Consider the following 26,497-nt stretch of genomic DNA (forward strand, 5'->3'; position numbering starts at 1 on the left):
CCCCTCCCTCTTCTCTGACACACCCACCCTGACCCACACAGCAACACTGACATTCTATGCCAGCGGCTGGGAATGTGTTTCTGAAACGGTTTGTCTGTTCACTTCCTTCCCCTACCGTGGTGCTACACGAAGCGGAATGGAGCCTTCGGATGACTAGATAATGTTCCTAGAACACTGAATTATCTGCTCCTCCCACAACCAATTGGTCACCAATTGGATTCAACTGAGATGTTTCTAGAAGCTGACCTTTTCTCTCCAGGCCCACTGTTTTACTGATTCCCGCCTTGGTCTTGCTGCTTCCATTTGGTTCCTTTCCAGGCCCAGCCTCGACAAGCCTCCAAAGTCGTCTCCCTTAACACCATGTCAGGTCCTGTCACTCCCTCCCCAGAGTGTTTCCTGGCACCCACACCCTTTGGCAAGGCACTCGAGGCCCTTCACATTCCGGCTGAAGCCATGTGCCCAGCCTCACCTCCTGTGGCCCTGCTTCTGCTGTACCCCTGCGCCTCCATCATCTTATGCAGTTCTGTTCCAGCCAGAGTTACTGAGCACTGGCTTGTGCCAGGGACTGTGTGCGGCGCTGGAGATGCGCAGATGAATAATAACTGCCGCCTCCCGCGAGGAGCTCACAGTGTCAGCTTCATTTGATACTGCTGGTCCAGTCCCGACCACGTTAATAAATTATGACAGTTCATCCTCACTGCAGCTCAAGGAGGAAGGTATTGCTATGATTCCCCACTTTAAAGATGAAGAATGGAGGTCTGGAGAGCTGAAGCAACTTCCCCAGGCTCACACGGCTGGTCTGCACTCACACCCAGTCCTGTGTGACCCAGAGCCAGAACATCTAACCACCGCTTGAGGCTTCTTCCCACAGCCTCCCCTTCCCTGATGCAGCCGGCCGTCTTTGTTGGGCATCTCCTACCACAATTGGCCTGGCTCCTGGGCTGAGCCTCCTGGCCTGTCTGTGAGGAATTGGGAGTCTTCAGTGGCAGCCAAGACTTCTAAGAACCTAGTTAAGGGGACAAGCTGGCTCTGCCCGCCCCCTTGCTCCCCACTCTCTCTGGATTTGGCCCCTCACCCTTCACACTGGGCTGAGGTTATCTGCTGGATACTTCAGGGGACTGTGCTGATGATGGGTGAGCAGAAAGAGAGACATTAAGGAATGATAAACTTAAAAGGTGACCACTGTTAGTAGATTAGTAATAACAATCCCTGCATATGTTCAGTACTTACAGCCTGCAAAACAGGGACATTTCATTTCATCCTCACAACAACCCCATGAGGTAAGCAGGGCAAACATCACAGTCTTCACTTTACAGGTAAGAAAACAAAAGCTCAGAGAGGTGCAGTGACCTGCCCAAGGTCACACAGCTAAGTGGTGAAAGCCTCAAAACTAGTACCTTACTCTTCTGACTGACAGGGTAAGTGGTTTTTCAACTTTCAACTTGAAAACCACCTGAGATTCACTAATTGCCCATTGGACACACACTAGTGACCCCTGACACCATTAATACATCATGAAGCATGTACAGTTACTCTAAGGTGTTTTGTAAAATTATCAAATCAAAATAATCTCCAATAATTTCAAAAGTAGACATGTTACCCAAATCTTTTAAGAAGAAAGCATGTGTACTAATAAAGGCCAAGTTGTCTGTGGCTTATTATGCACCAGACATAGCTCACAGTAATTTACAGAACTCACTCAATCCTCACAGCAACCTGTGAGTGCATCCTCCTATTACCCCACTTCACAGATGGGAAATTGAGGCACAGAGAGGTCAAGTACAGGTCACACAGAGAGTAGGTGAGAAAGAGGAAGCAGGTGGGCATCTGCAGGGGGTGACTGACCTGTCCCGAGCTGCCTGCAGGCCCCGAGCTCCGTCCTGCATCTGGACATGGACCTAACTGCTTTCTCCAAAGGGCACCTGTTCCAGGAAGCCCCGTGCTCATCAATTATATGAAGGAACCAAGTGGGAAAAGGCTGTGACCCCAGTGACAGAGAGTACAGAGAAGTGACCTAGGGAGAAAGGAGGTGTCTAGACACGACGCCTGGCCCTCCTCCTGCACTGCTCATTTTCCCCGCAGTCTACCTGCAGAAGCCCAGCTGACCACAGTGCTAACAGGTGACATCTGGGGTACCTGTCTCTGAAGGAGGGTGTGGGCGCGCACCCGGCCTCGGCTCCCGGGACAGCCGCGCTCACCGCCTCTCAGCATGGTGAGCCTGTCACTGGGGCCCAGCGGGCATCCCCAGGAACGTCCTCGGGCACTGCAGCCTGCGTTCTGGAGACACAGTGACGTCCCTGGAGACTAGGGGCCATCCTCCGGGTCCACCCTCCAAGGCCCGCTGTCTCTCCTTCCTTTGGATTGGTGGCGAGGGCTAACTTTCTCATTCCACTTCACCCTTGGCATTAAATGAATTCTGCTTTCACATGCGGGTTGTGAGAAGGGATGCAGGCCGCGCTCTCCTCTCGCAGACACTGCAGTCCCCTGGTTGCAACGCAGAAGGACTGCGGTGAGAAAGAGGCAGTTCCACCCTGCCGGTTTCCCGTGATAACTGGGCTTTGGAAATCAAAGCGTGTAGCCCAGCCTCAGGGAGGGAGAAAACCACCAGCACCACCACACACAGGGGAGTTCAATCGTCTCGTGGAACGTAAATTTGCTGGATTTTCAACATCAGCCAGGTATCTCTCCAAGCACAATGCCCCGGGTAGGGACATAAAAGGGGCTTAGGAAAACCCACAAACATTAATCTGTTCCAGCCAGACAGCTTTCAAGCCAGAAGGTATGCTGAAACCACATGCTGCCCAGCGCGTCCTGACAAATTCATAAAATTTTGGCTTAACCTATAACACAAAGATGGCATTTACAACCTCAGTATGGCATGTTTTGCATTCCTGGACTCGGCTGCAAGTAGATTCTGGTAAATACTGTTCTGTCGGAAAGGCTCAGGCTGTCACTAAGCTAAGAGGGAAATGAAATACCACTTCTTGGAGCAGTTTCATTTTTCACTGCCTGGGTAATTACCAGCATCGGGCTACGTCTGGGATGCGGGTGCCTTTGTGTCAGCAGACACAGAACAACATTCCTCAGCGCCGGGCTCTTCAGGACAAAGAGTGTCTAATCAAGCTGCAGCTTCACAACAGGTGAATCAGTTTAATAAACAATGAATTCATTTGATTTCTTTCACTGAAGCAAGGGGTGCTCATGCAGGAAGAACTAGGCAGGCGGGACCCCCAGCAAGGACAATCGCCATGACCTACATTCCAACGGACATGAAATTCCCTTCGCCGTTTCATTCCTGTGCAGGTGGACAAAGTTCAGAAGTTCAGAGCTGGAAGAGGATTCCACCTGCCAGACATCACGCGTCTGGAGGGTGTAGGAAGCAGAAAGAGCCCAAAGACTCAGATATGACCTGGGTCGCCCCTCTGCAGCTAGGTCGCCTTGTGCAAAGGTCGCCCCCTTTTGCACAAGGCCCGCTGTCTCTCCTTCCTTTGGGTTTCTGAGCAGTAAAATGAAAATAATAAAACCTGCCCTGACTAGGACCTACCTCATAGGGCTGCTGCGACGAGCAAATGAGGTGACAGACTGAGAAGAGCCTGGCAAACTGTGAGGCCTTATTTCAACACCAGTACTGCAGGTTATTATGTTTCCCTCGGGGAAGCATGAAGGGAGCTGCGTGACCGGAAACAGCCTCTGGAACGTCCTCAGTCCATTCCCCTCCCAGGCACCAGAGGTGGCTGGCGCAGACGTGTGGTGGCTGTGGAGAGAGGACGGGGCTCCCAGCCAGGCTTCAGTGCAGCCACTGAGCTGGAGTTCGACGGCCGCCCGGCCAGGGCCCTGCAGCTTGCCCATCCTGGCAGCCTCTGAAGATAAGCCACTCCAGCCAGGGGAAGAAGGACACTTTTGAGGGTCTAATGTGCCCCAAAGAGCCCTGTGATGGGACCCAAGAGACGTGGTTCTAGCACCAGTTCTGCTCCTTACTAACTGTGATCTTGTAGGAGTCACTTCTCTGTAAAAGGAGGTGTCAGATTAGACGACCTCGAAGGCCCCTTTTGGGTCTATCTAGCTCCTATAGTTTTCTGTGCCTAAGTTTCCCCATCTGTAAAATCACGCCCTTCCTCAAAGGGCTGCCGTGAGGATTAAGTGGGGTCTCTCTGTAAAGCACTTATGGCAGAGCGAGCACGAGGGCGGCACCAGCTATCACGTCCTGATTATAAACAGAGAGGATGCCCAAGAGTGTGGATATACTTAACAACACTGAACTGTACACTTAAAAATGGTCAAGATGGTAAATTTTACATGATGTATATTTTACCATAATTTTTTAAAAATCCAATAAAATAAAGGGTCTCCTTCAAAATGTGGGCTGGTGAGGTTGTTTCTGACAGTAGCTGCAAGGGCCCCAAAAGCCGAGAGAAAGGCAGGCAGAGCCCGCAGGCCCAGCTCCTGCTCCTCCTCCCACCGCTTCCACGAACCTTTGCTCTCTGAGGCAGGTTCATCACGGTGTCTGGCTTGAAGTCGTTCTTGTTCTTCCGGCAGAGCACGGCGGTGATGATGATGATGATGACTGTGACCACTGCGATGGGCGCCAGCACTGCGGCAATGATCCACAGGTTGTTGGGTGGATTCTTCACCACGGCTGTGGGAAAGAGCCGGAAGGAAGCATGTGAAAGGAGCACTGTGAAGGGAAAGCAACCGGGACATAAACCCCCTGTCCCAAGTCATGAGGCGGTTAAGAGGGTTTGGGATCCGAAAGGCTCTTGCCTTGGGCAAGTTACTCAAGGTCTCTGAGTCTCCGTTTCCTCATCTGTAAAATGGGGCTATCACTCTGCGAGGCTTCAGAGAAACAAGGTCCACGTGGGGCTTTGGTGTGGCCCCAGTAGGTGCTCACTAAATGCTGGCCTTCACTATCGTTAAGAGGAGGAGGAGGAGGATGGGCTGCATCAATCTTCCTCACTGGTGAAGTCGGTGAGTCAAAAGAGAAGAGAGAAGGAACCTGAGGATGAGGGTGGTGCTGGGGTCAGAGAACGGGCTCGGAACACGGTAGTGAAGTTGCCCTCCAAGTGAGCAATGACAAACACGGAACCGAGCAGACGGATCCCCCACCTCCCACCACACGGCCAAGTGGGGGAGTTTGAAAATGCCTCGATCTTATCCCAAGGGTCAGCCTGTCCCCAGAGCCAGAGTCAAGGGGAACCTGGCCACCGTCAGTAGGAAGAACATGTCATGAGAACAGTGGTGACTCCAAGGCTGGGGCTGGAATTATCCTGCAAACGGCAACAGGGTGATGCTTGTGCTCTACATCAGGACAGGGATCGGGGTCACACAGGCGCATACATTTGTCAAAACTCATCAAATGGGATATGTGAGATCTGCACATTTCACTGTACGTAAATTTTACCTCAACATCATAAACAAATATTGAACTCTAGGCAATGATATGCATGCTAATAAATGTTACTGAACTTTGCAACTTGCTTTGAAATGCATCAAAAAATAAGATGGATTAATGGATGGATGGAGGGATAGAGAGATGATCAGATATGTGATAATGAAAATATAGTAAAATGCTAATTGTGGAATCTAAGTGGTGGGAACATGGGTGTTCACTGTACAATTCTTTCAACTTTTTGGTAAGTTGGGTTAGGAAAATGTAAGAAAAAAAATGCCCTCGACATGAGATGAATGAGTCTCTCCCATGATCACTGGTGAGGAAGCTTGGAAAACATTTCAGTCCAATCAAAAGGACCAGTGTGTTCTTAGAACTGGAGTAAAGAAAACAGTAACCAAAGTAATTGTAGCAAGAAAGAGTTATTGGGAGGGAGTAGGGTCTGCAGGAAATGTAGAAAAAGAGAACCAAAGGGTAGACAAGGCCTGGCCCATGCCAGGGGATTGGCCCCGACTGGTAGACGTGGGTAACCTGGACGGATGGCAGGCCTATCCTGGTGGGCTAGATGGCTGCAACCGGCTGTTCTGGGTTGGCGGTACTATCTGTTAATGCCACCCAGGTTCTTTTCTCTCCCACTCCCTAGATGGCCTCACAGACCATCAAGCTTTAGACAGCAACTGTGCGGATGATGTTCACTTGTGTACCTTCAACAGGCCCTCCACCCTGAACTCCACATCCCTTTACCCATCTGCCGACTCACGCCTCCAACTGGACAGTGAGAAGACACTCAATCTAGTCTGTCCAGAACCCGACTCTGCATTTCCCCCAAAACCTTTTCTTCCTGTGATAGTCTCCACTCCAATAAAAGGTGACTCCTTCCCTCCAGTTGCTCAGGCCTGTAACTCTGCCATCAGTGCTGACCCTTCTCTTGTACTCTCACCCAACATCCTACTCATTAACAAGCCCTGTCATCTCCATCACTTCTTTCCATCACAGCTGCTCCCACTGTGGTCCAAGCTGCCATCATCTCTCACCTGAATTCCTGCAATAGCCTCCTACTTTGCACCTGTCCCCTATAGTCTGTTTGTGAAACGCCAGCTGTACTGATCCTTTAAAAACTCAGATCACAACACTCCTCTGCTCGAAATCCTCTGGATTTCGAGGCTCCCAACTCACTCAGAGTAAGAGCCAGAGTCCCTATAATTTCTATGAGACCCTAAGTGACCTGCCCCTCCACCACTCCAGTCACTTCTCTGGCCCTATAGCCCACGATTCCTTCCTTAACTCACTCGGCTCCAGCCTACTGGCCTCCTACTGTTCTTTAAACACGCTGGACATGCTCCTGCCTCAGGGCCTTTGCTTGGGCTGATTCCTCCACCTAGAACACTCTTCACCTAGATATCCACACGGCTCCCTCCCTTACTTCCTGCAGGGCTCTGCACAAGTGTCACCATATCTGTGAGGCCTTCCCTGGACTCTATATAAAATAACAATCCCTGCCCTGGCATTCTCCATCCCGCTCATCCTACTTAATTTTCTTCTTCCTAAAGCAGTGCTTCTCAAACTTGAACGTGGACACCAATCATCCGGGAATCTTGTTCAAATGTGGGCTCTGATTCTGTGGGTTGGGCTGGGGCCTGAGATTCTGCCTCTCTAACCAGCTCCCAGGCGGTGCCCATGCAGCAGGCCCCCGGGCCACGTTGGAGTGGCAAGGCTCTAAAGCACATATCACCATCCGACATGACGCAAGTGTGCTTGCTCATTGTCTGTCACTCCCCACCCTCCATTAGAAGGGACACTCTAGGAGGGCAGGGACTTTCTGTCTCTTGTTCACTGCTGCATCCACAGGCCTAGAACTGGGCCTTGCACATAGTAGGTGCTCAATTAAAAGTTGAATGAAATACAGTCACACGTCGCTTAACAACGGGGACACGTTCTGAGAAATGCATTTCTAGGCGACTTCTTTGTGCAAACATCATCGAGTGTGCTTACACAAACCAAGACGGTCTAGCCTACTACACACCTAGCCCTATGGGACTAATCTAATGGGACCACCGTTGTCTAAGCGCTCTGTTGTCGACCGAGATGTTGTTACGCAGCACACAACTGTATAAATGATCCACTGTTATCCCTGCTGCAATCTGGCTCCTCACACAGATTTCCCTATGGGATAGAGTGACGGCAGGTAAAAGGAGAAGTCCCATCTCCTTGGTAGCTCTAGTCCATATTTTAAATTAACATACTGCCAATCTGGTTTCTATATCAATCTCTTGTAAGTCTGTTTAGGCTAACTTAGTCCTCTTGATCCTGCTGATCTCTGGGGGCTACGGGGCCCACAAAGCTGAGGAACAGACTCTCGAATACGAAGACCCCACCAGTAAGTGCCACCTGGTGAGGACCTGTCTGAGGAGCCGGCTGGTCTCTCTGACTTCAACCACCCCTGACCTCTCGGGTCCTTCCCATCAGGCAGCACTTCCTCTGGAGTACTATTAGTTCAAAATAACTTCTTTTCCACAGTTTTTATCAATCGGTGGTTAATCACATTATTAACTTCTGAAAACAGCTCATGAGGTAACGTGTTTCTGTTGACATTAAACATTTAATTACTACTGTTTTTAGTAATTTGGTATTTATATGTGAGTTTTATGCCATTAACATTTTTAAAGCTTAGAGCTTCTGTGAAAAATATCAATATGCCTCTTTTTGGCTATGCTATTCTATCTCGATGGAGCAAAATGTATAGTGTATTGGAACATGATACCCCAAATATAGGTTTATATTTTTTGAAATATTTATGTGTGTTCTGCTTTTCCTCAGCTTTATTGTTGTGGTGACTGGATTCCTCCGTGGTGCAGTATGTAAAATCCCTTCTCCTCTGTGTAAATGGGGAGAGAATAGATTTATCTTATGCACATAAATAAATTCATTTAACGGTCAAAGAGACAGTCAAGTTAGGTCAGCTGAAGTCATCCAAACCCACCATATTCACTGGCATAATGATCTGAAACTACAGTCACACACGGAGGCGAGAGGAATGAATGGTTAATTTGTGAGAATTTCAGTGGAGAAGGACAGGAAAAGGTGGCAGCATGTTCTGAGCGTCCACTGTGCATTAAGCCTGGGGTAGCCCTTTGCCCAGATGCCGTTCTTACCCCCAATTTGCAGATGAGCAAACTGAGACCCAGGAGAAGTGAGATGTTTCTGTGAGAAGTCATTTTTCTGAAGTACAAGTTTAAGTCAGTCCCTAGTTAACAAACAATGAGTGGAAGTGTGTGTGCACACTCACATGCGTGCACATACACAGACATACACACACACAAGTATTTGTCAGAAAGAATGAAGTCAAAGGGTCCAGAGAGTCTAAACTCAAAACAAAGTATTCTCTTGTAGAGCAAATGTTGAAAGGAGAAGGAATCAATTCAAAAAACATTTCCAGCTCATTTTCGTGGCTGTCAAAAGATCCGAGTTCGTACTGGGGTGAGTGGAGGCGGGGAGGGTCTAGCCAGGGGCCCAGCAGCTGGTCAGTGCTCAGTCCACGTCGCTCTCCTGCCCAAACCCTCTCAGGGCTCCCAGCCCACGCGGGAGCGGCCCGTGGGGCTCCAGTGATGGTGGGCCCTGAGCTGCACCTCTGACCTCATCGCCACCACTCTCCCCCATCAGCGACCCCCTCGCTGTGTCTCAAACCATCCCCCTCTGCCTGGAACATTGTCCCCAGGTGTCCTCAGGTGTCCTCAGGTGCTTAAAGGCTACTTCCTCAGGGATCTTCTTCTTGACCTCCCAACAACTGAAAATTGCAGGCATTATGTCCTTAATATCCCCCAGTCCTCCTCTGCCTAATGCTTCTCCCCAGCACTCAGGAGCATCTAGCACACTGCTTAGTTATCTTGTTGACTAGCTCTGCCCCTCAGAGATGGAAGCTGCAGGAGGCGGGGGTCTGTGTGCCTTGCTCTCTGCTGTAGCTGCCACACCTCCAGTGCTTATAACAGTGCCAGGCACCTGGGAAATGTCTGCTGAAAGAATGAATGAGCGTGAGTTCCCCTCATCAAGGGTGAGTCTATCTCTTCCTTTAGTGGCATTTTTTGAGATAAATGTCTGAAGGCCGTGTAAAGTAAACCAATTCCTGCTCTGGTTTGCTTCCGTGTGGGGAGAGTTTTTCCTGCGCCATCAGCCAGATGACCCCCTGAAGGGCCTGTTACCCCAGACCCTGCACATGGAGCAGGTGAAAACTCCCCCAGAAACGCAGCTGCTTCTTTAGAAGTCATTGCTGGCCCATCACCCGGAGGTGATGTGAGTCAAGTGGGCACTGCACACTGGGCACTGCACACAGGGCACTGCACACAGGGCACTGCACACTGGGCACTGCACACTGGCCCTAGAACTAGCCATTCAGAAGACACTGGAATGTACAGAATGCTAACACTCTCCCTTCAGAAGGACAAGGTGCTCGTTCAGTGCTGTGACTCTCCATTCACAGTGCTGACCCCACATGCACATTGCAGGCTGATTTCAAAACTATTAGGAGAAAATGGGATTTAAAACATCTCTGTTCCGGGGCTGGCCCAGTGGCGCAGTGGTTAAGTTCACACACTCCACTGTGGCGGCCCGGGGTTCGCAGTTTCGGATCCCGGGCGTGCACCAACACACTGCTCGTCAAGCCATGCTGTGGTGGCGTCCCATATAAAGTAGAGGAAGATGAGCATGGATGTTAGCCCGGGGCCAATATTCCTCAGCAAAAAGAGGAGGATTGGCATCGGATGTTAGCTCAGGGCTAATCTTCCTCTGTTCCTCCTCGTCTTCACTGGCCTCGGCATCCTCCTCATCTGACCCCGGGAGGGAGGCATTTCTAGTCTCCCTGTCCTCTGGCTGTACTCCCTCCCCAGGCACTCCAAGTTTCTCAAACCTGTATCTAAAGCGTTCTCACAACTTATAGCACTAACTTCAACCTCTCTCCTGAGATCCAGGCTTGAATTCCCAACAACCTTCCTAACCTCAGCCCTTGATACCCCACCCACACGCCCTTGATACCCAACAACACCCTTAATTCATCACCACCTTAAACTCAGTATGGCCCAAACTGAATAAATTCCCTTCTCCCTTCTAAAAATGCTGCTCCTCTCACCCCCATTTCTATTTTCATTAACAGCACCCTATTCTCTGAATTATATGGGTTCTTAACCTTCAAGCCACCTTTCCTTCTTCATTCCCTCTCTCCGTCAGTCCTGCCTCATGGATAAACGAGACATTCAGCTACGGCTTACTAAGTGCTTCCTGGGTGCCCTGGGCTATGCCAAGCCCTTGACACACAATAATGATCTCTTTCAATCCTCCAAGTAGCTCTACTAGGTCAGAGTTTTTACCTGACCGTTACCATTTTACAGATGAGGAAAACGAAGGTCAGAGAGGTCATTAATTTGTCTCCAAGCTCCATAGCTAGAGAGTGGAAGAGGAGGCATGTGAACCCAGGTCTGTCTTGTTTCAAAGGCTCTGCTCTCAACTGCTCTGCTGTGGTGTCTTCTAACTGTGTGCCTCACTCAGGGCCTGGCAGAGGTCAGTCTTTTCCCTTCACAAGAGCGGAGCCAGGCAGTGGCCAGAGCTGGACAGTCAAAGAGGAATGAGATGTGGTACCTGCTTTTAAAGAGCTCATGAGGGAGACAGAGAGAAAACCACTGTGATGGGGGCAATGGAAGCCCCTGGAACTAAGGCACTCACACCCTGTGCTCTGCTTTCCTTCCCAGTGCTAAAGGATGAGCTGTCCCTGCCCCTCACTGAGTCTGACCCCCGACTTATGCAAATCCCTCATCCACTCCAGGACATCACCCCTACAGTCCGCCTCTCTCCTCTGCATGGTTGGCGCCTCCCTCTCTATTACAGTAACCTATCGATATTCAAACACACCCTCTGTCTCCCATGTGCCCCCCCAGCAACTGCACCATTCATCTTCTCCCCTTTGCTGTCACCACTTCCCCACCCCACCCTCTCCTCAGTCCACTCCAGCCAAGCTGTCTCTACCACCTCTTCCCAGAAACTACTCCCGCCAAGGTCACCAACAACCTCCATTTTACCAAACCCAGTCACTTCTCTGTCCTTACAGTACTTTGCCTCTCAAGACTGGAAGTCGACACAGTAGCTCCCTCCATTCCAGGACATTCACTTTCTTTGCTTATTTCCAGACCCACCTCTCCTGTGTTTCTCCCATCTCCCGGGCTGCTCCTCAGTACCCTTTGCTGGTTGTAGTTCTTCCCTCAAGTGGGTTCCCCAGCCATACGCATGGCTAATCTGGTTAATCTCACTCACTGTCTTGGCTCTAAGTGTCACCTATGTTGATGACTCCTGAGTTTGTATCTCCTGAGTGCTATGTGAATGTCTAAGAGACATCTCAAATCTAACACATCTAAAGCCAAACTCTCCGTCCCATCTCCCCATTCTCACCCTAGCCCTGCTAAACCTCTTTCTCTCTCTCTCTCTCTCTCTCTCTCACCTTCTGCACCTCAACAGAAGACACCACAACCAGCCCTCAAGCAAACAGCTAGGAGTCGCCCTTGATTCCTCTGGCCACACACCTCTTCCTGCCACACACAGAATCCATTATCTTGCCCCATCAGCTCTGTCTCCAAAAACATCCCGAATCCATCCACTTCTCTGAGTCTCCCCCTCTAACAACTTCACCTCTTGCTGGGCACCTGCAAAGGTTTCCTCCACTCCTGTCTTCTACAGTTTATTCTCTACCTGGAGAAAGGGAGAGAGAGCTGAGAATGGAACCCTGGGGAACCCACAGAAAGACAATGCAGCAACAGCGATGAAGCAAGTAGCTGATCTGACCAGAGATGGGGCCAGAGCCCACAGGGAGGGAAGGAGAGAGGTGCAAAGGAAGAGAATCTGGGTTAAAAATGGCATTTCAAAGATGAGATTGCAGGGGGCGACCATCATTTCTAGGGAAAGGTGTGCCTGTGAGATGTGCTGGCCGAGTGGAAGTGAAGGCCATAACAACACATGGGTGGACCATCATCACGGAAGCCACACTCCCCTGGATGAAGGCAGGAGATGACGAGGAGAGGAAAACCATGAGCCAGGTGTCAGGGTCTTCAGGAGTGTGGACACCAACTAGGAAATCAATGGGAGATGACCGTCCATGCCCGTACGCTCAGCATGTTACCAAATGTAAAATTTCTACCCCCCAATCTCTCACCTTTATCACCTCCCCTCTCCCCTCGCTTTCCTTACAGCCTTGTCTGGGTCCCTAACGCCTGGACCACCACAGAGCCTCCCCACCAGTCCTGCCTCCTCTCACCCCAGACACTGCTGACAGATTCACCCCTAAAGAACGGGTAGTTGCTATGACACTACTCCCCTGCTCAGAAATCTTCAATAGCTCCCCCAGCCATCGCGTCATGCGCAGTTTCTGTCCCCTGCCATCGCAGACCTGTGTCTCCCATGCAGCTCCCCTTTCTAAGCCCATCAACTCTCCCTCATGTTTCAATCTGAACTCCTTGTTTTTCAAGCACACCTGGTACTTCTCTCCTCCATTCTTTTTCTCACGCTGCTCCTTCTCTCTGGAGTATATACCTTCCTCTCCCTCTGCTGAAATCTTAGCGTGTAATACAGTTCAGAACACGCATTTGAAGTCAGACAGATCCAGATTCAGATCTTGGCAAACTAGGTACTAGTTCTGTGATTCTGAGCAAATTAGTTAACTTTTACGAGCCTCAGTTTCCTCATCTGCAATTTGGAGCTGCAGGAGGTACGTTGCCCCAGTGAGAAGAGAAAGTGAGGAAATGTATGTAAAGCAACAAGCAGAGTAGCTGCCTCAGGAGAGGGTATTGAAACAGGCAGCTATTATTTTCAATATCCTTTCTCTGTCCATTCTTTCAGATGCCCCTGCAGAGCAAGCTCTCCCTCCGTCCACTGGTACCACGTCGCTCCTCGCAGCACTTGCCTGCGGTCCACTCCTTCATATCTGCGTTAGCTCCCTCTCTGCTCCTCAAGAGCAGGGCCCAGGTCTTGCCCACCCTGCATGTCCCCCAGCACCAAGCACAGTTCAGGTAGGACCCTACAGATGCTTACTGAATCAACTTATCTTTAATTCCCCAGCAGACAAATATAATCTCAGCTATGGTGCTTTTCCTAGCTGTTCGCTAGACTATATTGAGGAGGAAGAGTGGGTAGGATTTGGGGCAAAGCAATGTCATTATCATCATCCTAATATCCAAAACATATCCCTTACCTAAACCCTATTGCTTCAAACAACAGAGGAACAGCTGACTGATTTAAGAACCTTCTAGAACATAAATATGTTTAGCTCTGAGTCCATTAACATGAGTGTAGGGAATCACTTTGATTTGCAGGAAACATTTAATGGCAGTCAAAATACTGAACGGAAAGACTATCCCCTTACGGTCAGCTTGCAGAAGGACAACATGATGCAGGGTCAAGGCCATCCTTTGGGAGTCAATGGTGCTCAGGATCTTGGCAGCTGCGGTCCCCAGCAAAGGCTTCCCGTTGTACAGGGTGTAGTAAGTCAGCTCCGCTGGGTCCTTGGGTCCCGGCACCCGCTGCATCTTTACCATCTTTCAGAAAAGAGAGGCCATGTTTACAGGGCATCTTGCATCAACCTGCAATCACCCAGGCATCAGCAGCCTCCCTCCTGACGCTGAAGCTTTCAGTGGCTAAATGGATCCACAACGTATTTAGACACCAACCTTCGTGTACCTTCCTAACAACAACATCTCAAGAAGCCCTGCTATCACCAGAGGGGGAGGCAGGGAGCAGAAAAAGGTTTTGAAAATACGAACATGCGGGAAAAAAACAGTTTGAGGCTGGAGAAGAGAACGCTAAAATGCTGGTGTCTTCCAGCCTCCAGAGAGCTCTGGCCTCATTTGAAAATAGGCCTCCACATTAATTCAGGGCATGTTGGGTTATTCTCAAACAAGATTTCTAATTTCAATTCCTGCAATTGCCAGAGAGGAAAAAAAATGAACTTATATGTCTGCAACTCAAAAGATCTCTGACGCAGTACTTGGAGACTCAAAGTTCTTTTTCTAAAATAACCTTTGTTGCTTTTTCTCACTGTACAAGTTATACATATTCACTACAGAAAATTTGAAAATACAGAAAAACATCAAGAAATGAAGTAAAATAAAAACAATCTCTAATCCCTCTACCACAAATTACCATCATCATTTCGGAGTATTTACTTCTAGTCTTCGTTTTTCCACACAAACCTTTTATTATTTTACAAAATAATTTTCAAGAACTGTATATAGTATCAGATCTTGCCATTTTTACTTGCATGCAGAAATGGCCTTAAATATAACAAAACCATAAATGTTAATTCCTACACGGCATTTCAATGCACACCTCATAAACTTATTTAGCAAATCCTTTACTGTTAAACACTTAATTGTTACTCAATTTTCAGCATTGTAACTAACAATTAATAATCATTATAAATAAAACATAAACTTTAATACCTACATAATGTTCTACTGTACACATGACTCAAAAACTTAATTAATCCTTCACTTTTGAACATTTAGGTTATCTTTTTACAACTATAATTAACAACTAATAAACATCATAGTGTAGTATAGTATAATATAGTATTTTCCAAATTATATATTATAGATTATGAGTGTCATATGATATTAAAGATATTACAAAAATGTTTATAGCAGCATTGTTCATAATAGCAAAAAACCAAAAAATTCAAAAGTCACGAAGTAGAATGGATAAATGAGTTACGGTATAGTCACACAATGAAATATTATAGAGTAGGATAAATGAACTGTGGTTGTCTGTATCAATACGGGTGAATATAAAAGCCTGATGTTGAGCAAAAGAAACAAATCACAGAATATAAAATTCAAAACCAGGCAAAACCAAATGATGTAATGTTTAGGGATACACACATGGATGGTAAAATCTGTGCAGAAAATACAGGTCTGATGTAACACCAAATCCAGAAGCACACTCAACTCTGATAGAAAAGAATGGGAGCATGTATACCCAGAAAAGACACATAAAAGGCTTCTGGCGTAAAGGAAAGAGTCATGTTCTTACCCTTTGGGTTGTGTGTTCTTTTTATCAGCATTCTTTAAAATCTACATATTTTTACACTCCTTTGTTTGTATGCTATATATAACAATAATAGATATTACTACAACCCAATAAAAAATGGGTTTTTAAAAAAATCTGACCAGACGTTTCACAAAGGAAGATATCTGAATTGCCAATAAGCATGGGGAAGTTCAAAGTAAAACCACAAGACACCACTATCACCCAGCAGAATGACTAAAACAAGAAGGGCTGACATCGAGTGCTGATGAGGATACGGAGTAACTAGAACTCCACATCTGGTTGGTGGGAGTGTAAAATGGTATGCTTTGGAAAAAGGTCTGGCAGTTTCTTACAGAACTAACATATACCAACCCTATGAACCAGAAATTCCACTCCTGCGTAACCAAGAGAAATGAAAGCATATGACCATAAAAAGGCTTGTAGAAGAATGTTCATAGCAGCTTTGTTTATAATAGCTAAAAACAGGAAAAAGCCCAGGTGTCCATCAACTGAAGAATGGATAAACAAACTGTAGTATATTCATACAAGGGAATAGTATTCAGCAATAAAAAGGAATAAACTACTGAATAACACAAAATGAATGGATCTCAAAAACACTACACTGAGTCAAAAAACATTTATATGAAATCTATAGAATAAAGGATTCCATTTATATGAAGTTCTAGAACAGTCCAAACTGATTTATGGTATGGAAATGATATATGTTATCAAATAAAAAACAGCATCATAGTACACTGTTAATTGTAGAATCTAGATAGTATATGGGTGTTAGCTGTATCATTTTATCAACTTTTCTGTGAGTTTGAAAATATTCATAATAAAATGTTGGGGATATTACTAAAAACAAGGGTCTTGTTGATATTTAAATTTGGAAACCAATAGGTTGAACAAAATTAAGGAGATTTCTTTACTGCGAGTCTTTTTAGAGTCTTTGGTATGCCAACGTGCCTCGGGAATCTTTAAGCAGGGGCCACAGGATGCAGCCTTGCCCTGAGTGACTTGGCCAGAGAGCAGCTTTACCTCAGAGAACCTTATAGGACCACTTTCTGGACACTCTCTGAGAAACACTGCTCTCACTCTTTCGTCCTGGTGTTCATCTCTCTTCTCAAAATGAGTTTCTAGGAGTAAGTTTGTGACCATCTAAAAGGTTCTTATCTCAATTGCTCTCTTGCCCTCCAGAAAGGTCAGACTCATCTGCTGTATCTGAAAGTGCCCGTGTCGCCACGTCCTCATCAACACTGGATAGTACCACTTGACCAATCTTTGGTAGGTGAAAACGGCATCTTTTGGTGGTTAAAACTTGCATTACTTGGAGGACAAATGGATTTAAACATTTAAAAATGTTTATTGGTCATATATATTTCTTCTTTGGACTCAGTTTGTCAGATATATCCACTAGAGAAATATCTGTAAATTCTAGACATCTAAATCTCCACATTCATGAAACAGCTCATCTTTTAAAATTATCTGATCCCGAAGAAAGGCCTCTGGGTGGAAGGATGATGTAAGCTGTGTAGAGTGAATTTTACTTGGAAAACTTGGGCATGTTCTTCCTTGCCCCTCGTGGGAGAGGAGGTGGGGAGAGGGAACAACCAGGCAGGAGGTGAATGAATTCAAACATCTAATAACTTCACTCAACTTCAATTTAATAACAAATTCTTCTTACCCAGATTTCCCCAAGGTAATGTTAGAAGGTGATCTACAGCCTCCGTAAATTAAGAGATTTGCAGAAATAAACCCCACTTGGTTCACTCAGACTTTCCTGGCAACTCTGGGGGCCAAGCACACTGATTCCTCAGAAGAAACGAGAGAAAGAACACCTCACTGGGCCCTTTTCAACACGCCAATTTCCTAGGTTTATGAATAACACCAGGATTGTAGGGTGGGTCTTCCTCCCGCTTCAGCTGAGGCAAATCCTGTTCCACCGGCCCCAGTCCCAGCGACTTCCTTTCTGTTATCTGGAAAAGCATGAATTATAGGGCTCACACAGACCACACAGAGCGGAAGTCACAAACCTGGCACGTGAAATTAACCATCGCTTTTCCTCGTGATGAGGCTATCATAGACCACAGAGACTTTTAGAACCAAAACAACATCGAACAGGACAAGGGGCCAAATTCACCAACTGTGAACGGGAGGCCTAGAGTCTCCCTCCGGGCGTGATGCTGATTTGTGCAGGGAAGTGTGTTCCAGAAGAGAGTTGTCTATAGTTTCAAGATTGCCTGGAGACATGATCTGCAGATAGACTGTGGTAATGTCTGTAATTCCCTTTAAAACGCTTCCTTGTTGGCAGTGTGATACTATGCATGTGTGTTTGGGTAAAGTTACACCCTAGATGTGGTCAATTACCAATCAGGAGTTCACACCCCAAGGACAGTTGGCTGGATTCCAATTAGGAAGCCCACACTCGAGAGGCAGCTACCAGGACTGTGCCTGTAATTTCATATCTTGCTCAACAGAGCTTTGTTAATTAGCGTAACTAATGTTAGAAATGGGTTCTCACTGGTGAAATTAGTGGTATTCAAGATATTTGGATTGCCTAGAACATGTTAGAGACTCCCACTCTTGCTTGAACTGGATAAAGAATCTCGAGAGGCTGAGAGCCCCTACCTTGGGGATGGCCACTGTCTAGAAGCAGACCCTGAGAAGAGCTGAGTGCTTGTAATTTATTTGTGAGGTAAAGGCACTGACAGGAGGGCGAGGAGGTGACACAGAGGTGGGAAGGAAGCTAACGCAGGATACACAGTTCACACAGTGGGTATCTGAAGCTTAATCCTGTGGGAAAGCTCTGGAAACGATCTAAAACATACATTTCAGAACTCTCCTAGCCAAGGGGCAAGGGAGCTGGGGTATTTACACCCCCACCACAGGTTAATTCGCAGGCACTTCTGGCCAGCCATGGTGCAGGCAAAGTGGGTTCTGGCATCTCAAGATCTCAGTATGGATTCAAAGGTGGCTGTTGGAAGTCCACTGTCATTCATAGAAATGGTAAGGGGACTTGGGTGGAGCACCAACAGTGTCTAATACACAGCTCCCAGCCTAAATCCCTGTGTGGTCACGTGTCCACTGTTAACTTGGAGGGCTCTAGTTGTTGAAACTGACTAAAGAAGGATAACAGAACCCTGCTCCTGGAACACTTGAGTGGTGTCTGCCATTCACAGGAGTGGAGGTGACAAGGCCTGACAGCACTGCGAGCTGAGCCTTCCTCAAGCCTACAGCACAGGCTGTTGAGTAGTTTCTGCATGCTTACCAATAACTTCTTGTTTAATAAATATCTGTATGTGTGCAGAATTTGTTCCAAGACCTCCTTCCCTTACAATCTAGTAGTGGGACATCAAGGGGGTAGCTAACAGCAAAACCTGAGAGGAGCGTTCAGTAACTGGCCTCATCACGCTGAGTACTGGCGTGCAGCACGGGTGCTCCTCTGCACACAGCACAAGATACTTAGTCTCAGGACGCACACTGCTGCACATTTATTAGAAGACCCCAGTGGCTTCACACACACCTACCTGCACAGTGTAGCTTCCCAGGGTGGTGGCCCGTTTAAACCGCCGGCCTTGTTGCTGGGACATCATGAAGAGCTGGGCCAGGCGCTGCTCCATGACCCGGGCGAAGCTCTGGTTGTGCAGGCCCACCAGCGAATTGTCCACACCCTGCAGCACTGTGGATGCAGAAGGCAGAGCGGCTGCTCAGAGGACAGACTCCCCGCTGACTCAGAAACCATAATCACCACAGGCCACTGAAGGACACTGTGCCTACCTCAGGTCAGGGCTTGGCCATTCTTACCTCACCTCACAACAGCCCCAGGAGGTAGGAATCACTATCCATGCATTATAGATGCTGAAAAGGTTAAGGGAGTTGTCTGAGGTCACACAGCTGGTAACCAGCAAAGCCAGCCTTCAGACCCAAGCCTGTGTACCTCCAGAGCCTGGCTCTCTCCTCTGTGAGCTGACATGTCTAACGCTGCTGTATTAAATCAAACCTTACTAAAGACGGGATGCGTTGTTAAGAGTCCATATGGGAATACAACACAGCTGTGGGTACAGCTAATTGGGTTTTTACTGGTTCCCACGCAGAAGCCCTGGCTCAGGGCTACCTTTATTTTACTCCTCCTTCTCAACAGTTTTGCTGAGGACTCTGAGCTCCATCCTGCACCCCAGCCCCTTACACCTGGGCAAACTATCTGTTCCGTGCCCCCATCCCGCCCTCCTCTGCAGGGCCTTTCGGGACCCACCCCTGGAGCTGTGCGAGGCCTCTCAGGAACTCTCCTATTTGAGAGCAGGACAGCGTAACAGAAAGAGTGGGCTCTCAGTGCTGGCACGGGCCAGTTGTGGGATTTGGGGCAAATTACTGGCTCTCTCTGAGTCCAAGTCCTCCTCACTGAGAAGGAAATAAGAAAGTCTACATCACAGTGAACGTGTTCCTAACGGGCTCCAAGGTTGAGATGAGACAAGACATCTAAAGCAGCTTAGCCCAGTGCCGGGTGCGTGGAAGGTGAACAGAGCTCCTCTCGTCCCACCCCTCCTCCACTGCTGCCTCCCTCCACTCCCAGGATCATCTTTAATCAAGAGGTAAGGCATTAACGATGGAACTCCAGGCAATGTCCTGTGCATGGAGGAGGATTTTAATGAACACTATGGGCGTTCTAGGACTGCTGTGGTCACAAGCCTGGGGCCGCTGCCTTTTGCTGCCTACCCCAGAAGTCCAGTCCTTCCTCCAAGTCCCTTGGGAAGCACACTTCATCCCAAACACATAAACACTGCCTTCCAACATAGTCATCTCTAAAATTAAAAATGTGAAAAACAATTCTCATCTTCCTAAAGGGACCACAACTACATCGGCTGGGAATGTAATACAAGATTTTTCATTTGATAAAGGGTATTCTACTGCATCCAGCCAAAGGCCATTAACACCACCCATCTAATGGGATATGGAAATATCTTGGATATAAAAAACTTGCTGTTCTTATGATCACATTCCATATAGCACCAGATCAAGCAACTGATGACAAGGAGAGACAGAGAATGCTGTTTAAACCAATCAAGAGAGAAATAAAACCCACAGCTGAGTCTCAGAAATTACTTCTTTGAAGCCATAAATGCCAAGTAATCCCTAGGGAGGATATAAAGCAGCTCTCTTCCTAGGGCCCTGTGAGGGACTCCTAGCTCATCTGTCAGCAGCATTCCTGCAAACAAAGATAAAACCCTCCTGCGCTGTCCCCACTGTAACAGGTCCCAGAGAGGCCCCTCGGAGCCCCTGCTGACATCGCCTTCCTCCTGGCCCAGAGAGCAGAGCCCACGTCCTGGCTGGTTCAGACGCCCCTCCAGTAAGATTACAGAACCAACCTCGGAAGGCTCACTTCTAAGTTGGCCTCCCCTGACCGCTAGCCGGGGGGGCACAGGACAGTCGAGGGTGTCACCATGTACTTTACGGGAACCCCAGCAACGATTAAGGGCCGACATCAAAGGGAATAGTCAAAGCCTCCAGGTGATGAAAAAGTTCCGGAAATAGTGGTGACAGTTGCAGAACACTGTGAAAGTACTTAACGCTACTGAATTGTACACCTAAAAATGGTTAAAATGTAAATTGAATGTTATGTGTATTCTACCACAATTTTAAAAATTGAAAGGGAAAAAAGAAACCTCCACAGAAGTGCAGGAGGCTGTGGGAACCCGCCACAGAGTTACCTGGAATCAATAACTGGACAGTCCCCATGTGCCTCATCGCTGGGTCTGCAAAGAGAACGTATCCTTCTTAGGAGGCAGCTGGCAGAGAGCTGGGGGTTGGCGCCAGGGCCTGAGTTTGAATCTGGCTCCCCCTTACTGAGTGTTCTTAGGCAAGTCGCTTATTTCCTCTGGGCCCCTCATCTGGAAACACGGGGATCATAATCTACTCCTTATTGTGTCCTTGTGAAGAACAGATACTTTAGGGGGCCGGTCCCGTGGTGTAGCGGTTAAGTGCGCGCACTCCGCTGCTGGCGGCCCAGGTTCAGACCCCAGGCGCGTGCCGACGCACCACTTGTCAGGCCATGCTGTGGTGGCATCCCATATAAAGTAGAGGAAGATGGGCATAGATGTTAGCCCAGGGCCAGTCTTCCTCAGCAAAAAGAGGAGGATTGGCATGGATGTTAGCTCAGGGCTGATCTTCCTCACAAAAAAAAAAAAAGAACAGATACTTTATAGAAAGTGCTTCCAGCGTAGTGCTCCAAGGCCCGCGAGAGGATGCCCATAAGTGGCAGCTATTGCTGTTGTTTGAATGTGTCCTCTTCTTTGCTAGACACAGCCTTACTAGAGGAGGAGATCACATGGAAAATACAGAACTGTGCTCCAGGACTGTGGCTCCTTTCCTGTCTCCTGAGAAGTGTGGCCGGCCTCAGTCTCCTGGCCTTCTCCGCCCGCCTGGAAGGGAGTGGAAAGTGGTGTGTGCTCATACCTCTCACAGCCACACAGAAGGCGACACAGTAGGGGAGCATGGACCCTGGCGCAGGTGCCCAAGAAGACAGCAGCTCCTCAGCGCATCAGCCAGGGCCCCAGCCGCCCACCCTCAGCCACCACTGACTCAGCTTAGAGGAGGTGGGCAGGTCCCCAGCGGTGTTCAAAGGAGCTTCTTCCGGAAGATTGGGTGGCTGTGACATCACTGGTTTCTTGTTCCTTCTGTATTTACAACTGCACTGGGCTCTAAACTTCCAACCATCAGGCCTGGTTCAGCCTCCTGTATTCAAACTAAATTGTTTTACTCGTGGTTGACTCACACATTCAGAGCTGAAAGAACCTGAATGCTCCGTTCATATGTTCTTCTCATTCTAAAGGTGAGAGCGTGACACCTAAGGACCTGAGTGATTTCCTCAAAGACACACTAGGTTAGTACATAGCAGAGCTGAGATGAGAAGAAACCCTGGGATTGTTGAGTCTGGGATATTTTGACCCTGGTGGGTGAAATAAAGACAGACGAGTAGACCTAAGATGGGCGCACACTTGTGTCAGGCAGCAATACGAAGTCTGCGCATCCCTATCCTGCCTCATACATACAACCCTGACTACAGGATCCAGGGACAGCGGGGTGGCCCCTGGACTCTCTGTAAAGAGGACTGCAGAGGTCACCCTAAACCAACGATTTTCCACCAAAGAGGAGCCCACACTCAGGGAAGGGAGAAGTGTACAGTGTGAAGAAACATTTAGTGTAAGTTGAGTCGGAAAACAGATGAGAACATGTCAGGGTTTGGTAACACAAACTACAGAAAGAAAAGTCACTCCAAATCCTCCTGGCTGCTGGCAATGAGCAGAGCACCGGGTGCCGTGACGACCGTCCGGGTGTGAAAGGCAGAGGGTTACTGAAGGGCTGTGGGTTTGAGCAGGCTGAAGAAAGCTCTCTTTGTCTCCTACCCCTTCCGTGAGTGACGGTAAAAGCTGGTGGTGGCTGCCCACAGGTGTACAAGGGGTCAGGAATCACAGGGAAGAAGCTCATCCTGAGACCGGGTCCCACCCCCAAAGCACTAACTAACTGACGCCACGAGCCACAAACACGGGGTGGAGGCCACTGTTTATTCTATGACCAATAGCGCTAACAGCAGCAACAAGGGAGGGTTATACAGGAGAGTGGGGAGGGCCTTAAGTCCCAGGAGAATTCTGGAAACAAGACTACGTGTGGAGCTTTTTATTACGGTTATGTCACTAAGATAGAGACAGGGCAAGACACAGGGACAGGAGGAAAGGATGAAACAGGAGATGGTCGAGGACAGCCGAGTTTCAGAGAGGATGTCCTACCATTTCACATAAACCTTCAAGTTAACAGAAGAAGAGAGATATCTGCAAGTCAAAAACCAGCATTCCTGGTGGAGGAAATGTGATTTTGTAAATGTTACATAACCTGCTGGCTTCAAAACACGTGTACGTGGGTGAGCACTGTCTCGCTCTTGGGCATAAACTGGTGGGGTTTTTTCCTTTTGAAACACATTTCTTTAGTTTGCCTTCTTAGCAGGTAAAATAATCTCTGCATATCCACAGCTCTGTGGGGGAGACAGAAATGCAATTTCCTGCAGCTGAGGAGAGGTGAGGAGCGGGCTTCATCAAGCAGGGGGGTGCTCCTTAGTCAGTATTCGAGGCAGCGGCCCATCTACTGCTTGTCTGGGATGGCAAATGAGGGAGGAGATGGGGAAGGAAGAAAGAAGAAGGGAGTTTCAGACTGGGCTGCTTGCCCAGGCCCATCTCCCATGACTTGCAGGATTCTCTTCCCTCCTTGTGATGGGCTGAATTGTGTCCCTCCAAATTCACAGGTTGAACCCGGACCCCCAGGACCTCAGAACGCAACTGTATTTGGAGAGAGGTAATTCAGGTAAAACGAGGTCAGTAGGGTGGGCCCTAATCCAAGATGACTGGTGTCCTTACAAGAAGAGGACATTAGGACATAGACACGTGGGGACACAGGGAGAAGGTGGCCGTCTACAAGCCAAGGAGAGAGGTCTCAGAAGAAACCAACCTGCCCTCACTTTGATATCGGACTTTCAGCCTCTAGAATTGTGAGGATATAAATTCCTGCTGTTGAAGCCCCGAGTCTGTGGCACTCGGTCATGGCAGCCCTAGCAGACTAACATAGGCCTCTGGCCGTCCCTCCCATTGATTGCTGGGCTGGCCACATTTCCTCCTAAAAACATCCCTTCTCTCTTTGCTCCTACCCTTGCTTCTCTGATTTCTCAGCTACTGTCTGGCTTTTGAAAAACACAAACAAGAACTTTTTTGCTGTTTCATAAAGCTCAGCTGGGAAATGTCAAGGGGAAAGAAGAAAATGCCACCAAAACACCCTTCCACTTCCCTCAACCCTCACAGTCAGGACACGCCTGGGTTCCAGCGGGATGAGTGTGGGCGTGGGCCTCGGGCCGGGGAGAGAGGAAAGGGCAGGCCCAGCATTCCTCTGACTTTCACGGGGGATTCGGAGGGCAGTGCAGAAAGGCCTACCATCTTTAAACAGACAGACAGCCGTTCACAGGGACATGCCCCAGACTTCCACAGGTTAATGCTGTCCCTTCTGATGGGTCCACTTTTTGCAAAGAGGAGGCCACTGGGTGGGACTCTCCAGGTAGCTGTTTGACTTGTTTATCCAATATTCATCTCCAGTGTGATGTCTTTTCTTATCTCAGCTTATCCACCCACTTCTGGGCCTGTGGAAGTAACTCCTTGACTTATAAGACAAGACCCAAGAAAAGATCCTAATCCTGTCGCTAAAGGGCATGCAGTTTTAAAAAACAAACCAATCTGAGAGGGTGAAAGGGGAAATAAAATAAGAGATTACCTGTAATTACCCAATAGTCTCTGGTTGTTTCTGATATGTCAAGGTTGGGATATTCCAGTGCTGAGACAAACAAGAAACACGCCCAATTACTGCCACAGGTTTTATACGTACATACCGTTGGGGGAAATGAACATAGTTGACAAAATATCAAGCAACTAAGGCTTGCTTTATCGTCTTGGGAACTCTAGGACATACACGCCAAAACTATCTTGCTGTTCAAAGGACAAAGGCTCAGGAAAGGGCTAACTTGCAGATGAAGAGTTTGCTAGGGTTGGTGGGTTTCTGCTCTTTCAGGTTGCGCATCGAAATGCTCTCCAGTGGAACATCTGCGTTATCAAGACGTGCAGCTGGAACCCGCCTTAACTACCTAAAAATCATCCAACCATCGCTACCACTTTTAGGAATAATGATCTCTTGAATGGATTTTTCCAATGTCAAGGACCGAGTTTAGTAGCCAAATGCTTGTAATGAATGGCCCCACTTCCTTACAGGTGTGGTGAGCATCAGAGTTAACACATGTAAAGGGCTTCGCACAGGACCTGGCCCACAGTAAGTGCTCAATAAGTCTTAGTTCTTGTCGTTATTATTATCAGAATATCAAGATGATGAGAGAAAATAAATTCTTCACATGCTGCCATGTGACACAATGCCATCTTTTATGACATCATCTGTTCCATAAAATCCAGAGTCATCCTTCCTTATGACATGGAAATTCTCAAAAGCTTGCCATTAAACCAATGTTCAAAAAAAATTTTGAGTGGCTGTGGTGTGCTAAGTACATTCACACACATCATCTCATTTATTTACAATGTCAAAAACAATCACAGAAGGAAATAGAAACAATTTTAATAATATGGGATTAAAAAAAAGAAAGCGTGCCCAGTGACCTTGAGAAATGTACCGATTAAATTTAAGAGCACAAATCTTTACTTCCTTTGGCTACCAAGGAAGTGTTTGGGTACAAAATGTAGGCTGCATCGTCTTTGAAGTCTGTGCCTGCTGCATGGTTATGACAATTATGCAACTGAAGCATTAGAGGAGGACGAGGCCACAAGACTACGGGACTTCATCGAGTGAAGTCACGATGCTGATGGCAAATGAGCTGCATTATGATATCTACAGCCAGGGCATGCGCTGAAGGCCCAGGAACATCTGCTGATGGCGGAAGTGGAGGCAACATAGCAACCCAGACTGCCACGAGGACAGATGCCCTCCCAGGCGGGTTCCAATCCAGGTTCCACGTCTCCCTAGCTATGTAAGAGTGGGCGTCTCTTGGAGCTTCAGTTTTCTCATCTGCAAAATGGGGCTAATTGTGCACCTACCTTACAGGGTGGTTGTGAGGATTAAACGAGATAAGGGATATTTGAAGAGTAAAGGCATCTAGTAAGTGTTTTTTTTCAATGTGCAATAAAGTTATCATCAATTCAATCCCCATTTATCACGTCAGTTTTTCTTTTATGACAAAAGAGTTAGTACGTGGCCTGGCACAATAGATGTTTGCTAAATGGGGAAAGGGCCCAGGGAAAATGGCAGAGTCCCCATAGGACACGGACATACTCACGTTCGGCAGTGGTGAGCGGCGGGTAGGTGAGGTAGAACCCCACCAGCTCAGCCGAGAGCTGGCGGAGGAGGCTGCTGGCCACGGTGCCGTTGAGGAAGGAGCTCTGGTTGCCCACCACGTACATCAGCGTGACTGTCTGGGAGGCGTTGGACGTGCTCACAATCTGAATGGACACAGGAGGGAAGGGAAGG

The 26,497-nt window shown here is 48.0% G+C and overlaps 1 protein-coding gene across 5 annotated transcripts in view; it reads right to left on the bottom strand.

Annotated features, from left to right (window-relative positions):
- LOC101391864 (UPF0606 protein KIAA1549L) overlaps positions 1 to 26,497 on the bottom strand; it is a 281,751-nt gene that overhangs the window by 77,021 nt on the left and 178,233 nt on the right. For 4 of the 5 annotated variants that reach the window (XM_087423158.1, XM_087423156.1, XM_087423155.1 and 1 more), the window contains 6 exons: positions 26,307 to 26,469; positions 24,746 to 24,805; positions 21,148 to 21,192; positions 18,970 to 19,121; positions 13,779 to 13,950; positions 4,473 to 4,636 (listed from right to left, as the gene is read on the bottom strand). In XM_087423158.1, the coding sequence (XP_087279284.1) occupies positions 4,473 to 4,636; positions 13,779 to 13,950; positions 18,970 to 19,121; positions 21,148 to 21,192; positions 24,746 to 24,805; positions 26,307 to 26,469 (756 nt within the window). The remainder of the gene's footprint in view (positions 1 to 4,472; positions 4,637 to 13,778; positions 13,951 to 18,969; positions 19,122 to 21,147; positions 21,193 to 24,745; positions 24,806 to 26,306; positions 26,470 to 26,497) is intronic. The other variant, XM_087423157.1, reaches the window with a different exon arrangement.

This window comes from Ceratotherium simum, chromosome 34, assembly GCF_057802395.1.
Source record: "Ceratotherium simum simum isolate JZ-2026a chromosome 34, ASM5780239v1, whole genome shotgun sequence".
Classification (NCBI taxonomy): Eukaryota; Metazoa; Chordata; class Mammalia; order Perissodactyla; family Rhinocerotidae; genus Ceratotherium; species Ceratotherium simum.